General features: G+C 52.9%; 1 protein-coding gene across 1 annotated transcript in view; it reads left to right on the top strand.

Moving 5' to 3' along the window:
* Positions 1-3686: 3686 nt before the first annotated feature.
* C1H11orf97 (chromosome 1 C11orf97 homolog) overlaps positions 3687-5213 on the top strand; it is a 15477-nt gene continuing 13950 nt past the window's right edge. The window contains exon 1 of the mRNA XM_075061894.1: positions 3687-3800. Coding sequence (XP_074917995.1) covers positions 3698-3800 — 103 coding nt within the window. The 5' untranslated portion in view covers positions 3687-3697. The remainder of the gene's footprint in view (positions 3801-5213) is intronic.

Below are 5213 nucleotides of genomic sequence, written 5' to 3'. Positions count from 1 at the left end.
ATCCATGGTGGCCAGGATGGTGTTTTCAGGAAGATCACCAATGCATTGTAGTTTCCTCAGGAAGTTGGTGGTGTCTTGAAGATAGCTGGGAGTGCTGGTAGCGTAAGTCTGAGGAGAGAGTCCAAACAGCCAGATAATCCTGCTGTTAAAGTGCCGAGGCCTGAGATGATGGGGCATCCAGGGTTTCCAGGTTTATGGATCTTGGGTAGTAGATAGAATACCCCTGGTTAGGGCTCTGGGGATGTGTCCGTATAGATTTGTTCCCATGCTGTAGCCAGGAGGAGGTGTGTGTTTATTTAATTTATTTTACCCAAATTATTTTTTCTTTAGACTGTGATAGTGCCTCAAATGTGCTAGGGACTTTCCAAAGGCAAGGGAGGACCCAATCCCTGCCCCGAAGAATGTACAGTCTAAAATAGGGGTTCTCAAACTGAGGGTTACAACCCCTCAGGGGGTCACAAGTTTATTACATGGGGGGTTGCCAGCTGTCAGCCTCTACCCCAAACCGCACTTTGCCTCCAGCATTTATAATGGTATTAGATATAGCTAAAAGTGTTTTTAATTTATAAAGGGGGGGGTCGCACTCAGAGGCTTGCTATGTGAAAGGGGTCACCAGTACAAAAGTTTGAGAACCACTGGTCTAAGCAGCCAAAGGAAGAAGATGGAACTGGAGTTTTTCATAGCTCCTGCTGCCCGTCACTAGTTCAGGCGGCAATGGGGCGGGCGAAGCAGGGGCTCAGGAGCCAGGACTCATGTTACGTTGCTAGGTTTACCACTGGGTGAACTTGAGCCACGCGCTTCGCCTTCCTTCCCCAGCTACCTCGGGCAGGGGCAGGGGCAGCTCTAGGCACCAGCAAAGCAAGCAGCTGCTTGGGGCAGTCCATTTGCAGGGGCAGCAGCTAGCAGGGATCGAGCCTGGGTGCTGACAACCAACAGTGGGCCCTGGGAGCTGTAGTTCCTTGGTTAGCTCCCTGCCTATAGAACCATCCCTGAAGCAGGGAAAGAACTATATTTCCCAGCATTCCCTTGGTCATTACCAACAGGAAAAGGGGGGGAGGAAGTATGGTAGCTGAAACCTCATGCTGCAGCTTGAGCTCACTGCTAGAGAGGGATGGCACTGTGAATGGGGAACAAGTGTGCCCAAGGAGTAGAAGGCTTTGGCCCTGTACTAAACGTCTGTCTCAGATCTGGACTTTAGCGTACAAAATCTGGGTGTTTATTGTGAACCTTCCCCAAGCTTATACCCAGCTTGGATCTATTCTCGCTGCCACCAGCCAGGAATTTACAGGGCCTGACTCCCTTTCCCTCTCTCTGGTCTCCCCAACCCTTCCCTGGGGGGACCCCAAGAACGCAAATCCCTTGGATTCTTAAAACCAGGAGAAATAACCCATTCCCCCCTCCTTTTTCCCCTCCCAGGCTTTCCTCTCTGCCTAACCTGCGAGTTACCAAGAAACCTGTTTCTCTTCTTCTCCAAAGAGACAACTTCAAACACAGGGAAACTGAAGAGATAATCTCTCTCTTTCTTTCCCCATAACTTTTCCCGCCGGGGCCACTAGGAAACGTAACCCACCGGCCTGGGCTATGCAGTACTTAATTCTGAAGGCAAAACAAAGAGGAAACAACCCTCCCCCTGAGCGATGCATTCAAATCTATAAAGACTGAATAAAAGAGATTTCCAACCCCCTTCTAGTAGCCTCACCAGAGAAACCCAAAAACCTCAGCCAGGTTTTAAAAAGAACTTTATATAAAAAGAAAAGAAATACAGAACAATAAATCTGCATTAAGAAACTCATACAGTGCTCTGTTATAGAAAAATATGAATACAACAGTCTGATTAAAAGGATATGCCCCGTTTAAACCGATCCAGCAAATCAACAACACTTGAAAATCACAACACAAAACTCATCACAGCCGAATTATTTGTCTCCTTTTTGTACTCACAGATGTTTAGAGAAGATTGAAACAGAGGGAGGAGACAGAAAAGCTGTTTTCTCACAGCCAAGGAAAAACAAAAAGACCCAGAATCACACACCTGTAAAAACAACTACAAGCCCCACAGCCGAATTTAGCTTTTTTCCGGTGTACCACAGACTCTTTAGTAGAATATTGAGATAAGAGGAGTAGAAGAACAAGCTTGTTACCCACAGCCGAGGAAACAACAAAGACCCACGATAAATACAAATCACCCGCACCCTGACTTTTAAACACCAGTTCTCTGATTGTCCTCGGTCCAGGTGTGGTTCCCTTGTCACCGTTACAGGCAAAAGAAAATAAACCCTTACATCCTATTATTTATGACAGGCCCAGATATCACCTTCAGAAGACACCCAGACTGGCGGATGACTGGGTGACCTCACCTTGCTACAGCCCAAAGAGGAATTGGGTGGACTAATGGGACAGTGCCCTCTTCTCCTATCGCAAGCCTAACAGAGGGGTACATGATCCCCACTAGAATTTAAATGAAAGTAAGGAAGGGTAGCGCGTGCTGGACCTGGCCACTTTAAGTACTGTACCAGGCCACTTAGGAGGACTTCCACTCTGACTCATGGACGCAGAAATAGACTTTCTGCCAGAATTAGCTAATATACGAAAGGGAATCATAGCACCTGCCTTCCAGATTTGAACAATCTCAAAATTCAGATGCTCAAGCCAATATTGGGCAGCGTTACTTTCACTTCTCCCAAAATCAAATATAACTGATCCACTGAATTGCTATACAAATGTAGATAAAATTGAGACAAGAAGATCTTCCGGTAGTTTTTTAGGACTGGACTTGCTATTTTCCAACAGCCAATATCCCGCAATTACATAGCTGAAATTGTTGCAACTTACCTGCATGGTAACATATGGGAACCCAAGCCGTCTGTGTCTGTCAGAATTCTAAAAATTCCTGCTGAAATGACTGCCCGGGAGCAAGGTCACCAGGACCCAGGGCTGGGGCAAAGAAAGGGTGCAGGTGGGAAGGGAGGAAGAACCCAGGATGGGACACAGGGGGTTGGGTGGAGAGGCAGAGCCCAGGCTGGGTGGGGGAAGGGGCACTGGGGTGCCCAGAGCTGGTGCAGCACGGAGTGTGTGTGAGCCCAGGCCTGGGAGAGTCTACGGCTGCGGCGGAAGGGGGAAAGCCCAGAGCTGGTGCAGGCCCGCGGGGTGTGCGAGCCCAAGCCTGGGGTGCGGGTGGGGGGGAGAGCTGGGGCGGCAGGAGGGTGCGGGAAGGGGGAAGTCTAGAGCTGGGGCAGCAGGGAGTGCGGGGGGGGGGAGCCTAGAAGGCGGCCCAGAGCTGGAGCAGCGCGGGGTGCACGTGGAGTAGGGGAGATGTCTCTGGCTTTCAGCTGCCTCGGTCTGAGAGCCCCTGGGGGCGAAAAGTGCCGCTAGACGAGCCAGGCTGGTTCATGAGCCGCCGTAACAGAGAGCGGCGCCAGGAACGCCCCGAGCCTCCGCCTCCCCACCAGCTCCCCCAGTCACCCGGGCGGCGCCCTGCGGGCCCGCTGGGGGCCCTGTCCTGTGGCCCCAGCCCCGGGCTGCTGGGCTCGTCTCACCGCGCCCTCTGCCCACGGCCCAGCGAAGACTGAGCCTCGCCCCCAGGCCCTGCTGCCTCCAGAGCTGCCGCTCCTCCCTCCCTCCCCCGCCCCTGAGCTCCTATGGCAACGGGCCGACGCGTCCCGCAGCCGGGCTGGGCGCGGCCGGCAGAGGCGGCGGCATGAGGGAGGCGGCCGAGGAGCAGCAGCAGGAGCCGGCGGCCGGGGAAGCGGGAAGCAGCGTCTGTGCGGAGCCTGCGGGGAGCGGCCACTGCGGCCAGCCCTGTGAGTGGTGGGGCCGCCCCGCCACCCCCGGCCTTGGGGTCCCATGGCCCTGCCACCCCCAGCCCTGGGGTGTCCTGCCCTGGGTTCCCAGCTGCCATCCCCCCCAGCCCTGGGGTGTCCCGTCCGGCTGCCATCCATCCCCTGCAGGGGCACTGCCCTACCCTGGGGTCCCAGCTCCCACCCACCCCCCTGCAGGGGCACTGCCCTGCCGTCCTATCTCATCTCCCCATCCATCCCCCCCACCCCACCGCTGTGTTCACATGCCTCATTCATCCCCCCTGCAAAGGGCACTGACCTGCCCCGGAATCCCATCTCACTATCCACCTCCCTTCAAGTGGGACTGTCCTGCCGTGGGGTCCCGTCTCCCCATCCATTCCCCAGTAGTTGGCACAGCCTTGGCCCTGGTGGTGTCACCCCAGCCCTCTCCTTTGGGGGGTCTCACCTCATCTTCTCCAGTGCTCCTTGTGGGTGACACTGTTTCTCCATGGGGTCCCAAACACCCCAGCAACCTCCAGGAATCACTATCCTTTCCCTAGTATAGTCATTCTCAACCTTTGGTCCATGAACCCTGATGGTCCACAGACTATGTTTAAGGATTCCATGAAAGACTTAGACTGAAAAGTGACTGAATCTGTTCACCTGTATATATAGACAATACATTTTCAAAGGGGTCTGCACCTCAATTTGAAATTTTTAGAGGTCCGCACATGAGAAAAAATATGAGACCATTGCCCTAGTTGTCTCCCCACTTCCCAACTCATCCTTTCCTGCAGTGCCTTTCCTTGGAGGAGTCTCCCCACATCTCCCTGAAGGTCACCACACTATGCTTGTGTAGTCTCTTCTGCCCCTTCGCCCTTCCTCTTACAGCTCTTTTCCTACCCCAGGCCCACCCTGTAGTGAACAGTAGCCTTCCCCAGAGAGTCTCAGACATCCCCACCCTGCCGAGGACACTGTCTTTTCCTTGGGCAGGGGTGTGACCTGTCCATTTACCCTGGGTATCTCAGTGGGCTCCACCCCCCTGCACTGCCATTCCCCTGGGATTTTCATGTGCTAGAACAACATCATGGGGTCATGGTACATGTACGCTGCAAATGGCAGCCCATGACAGCATGTCTCAGAGCCCAGGTCTACAGACTGGTTCGTCGAGTGCTAAAAATAATTGCAGCTCAGGGAGGCCCTGAGGAGCAAACGGGGCAGGGGCTCTAGCACAAGCTGTAATGTCTACACAAGGGGTCAGCAGCCTTTCAGAAGTGGTGTGCCAAGTCTTCATTTATTCACTCTAATTTAAGGTTTCTCGTGCCAGTAATACATTTTAACGTTTTTAGAAGGTCTCTTTCTATAAGTGTATAATATATAACTAAACTATTGTTGTATGTAAAGTAAAGAAGGTTTTTAAAATGTTTAAGAAGCTTA

Source organism: Chelonoidis abingdonii, chromosome 1 (genome assembly GCF_003597395.2).
Source record: "Chelonoidis abingdonii isolate Lonesome George chromosome 1, CheloAbing_2.0, whole genome shotgun sequence".
Lineage (NCBI taxonomy): Eukaryota > Metazoa > Chordata > Testudines > Testudinidae > Chelonoidis > Chelonoidis abingdonii.
Note: the sequence above shows the minus strand (reverse complement) of the source record. Positions and strands in the feature narration are given on the sequence as shown.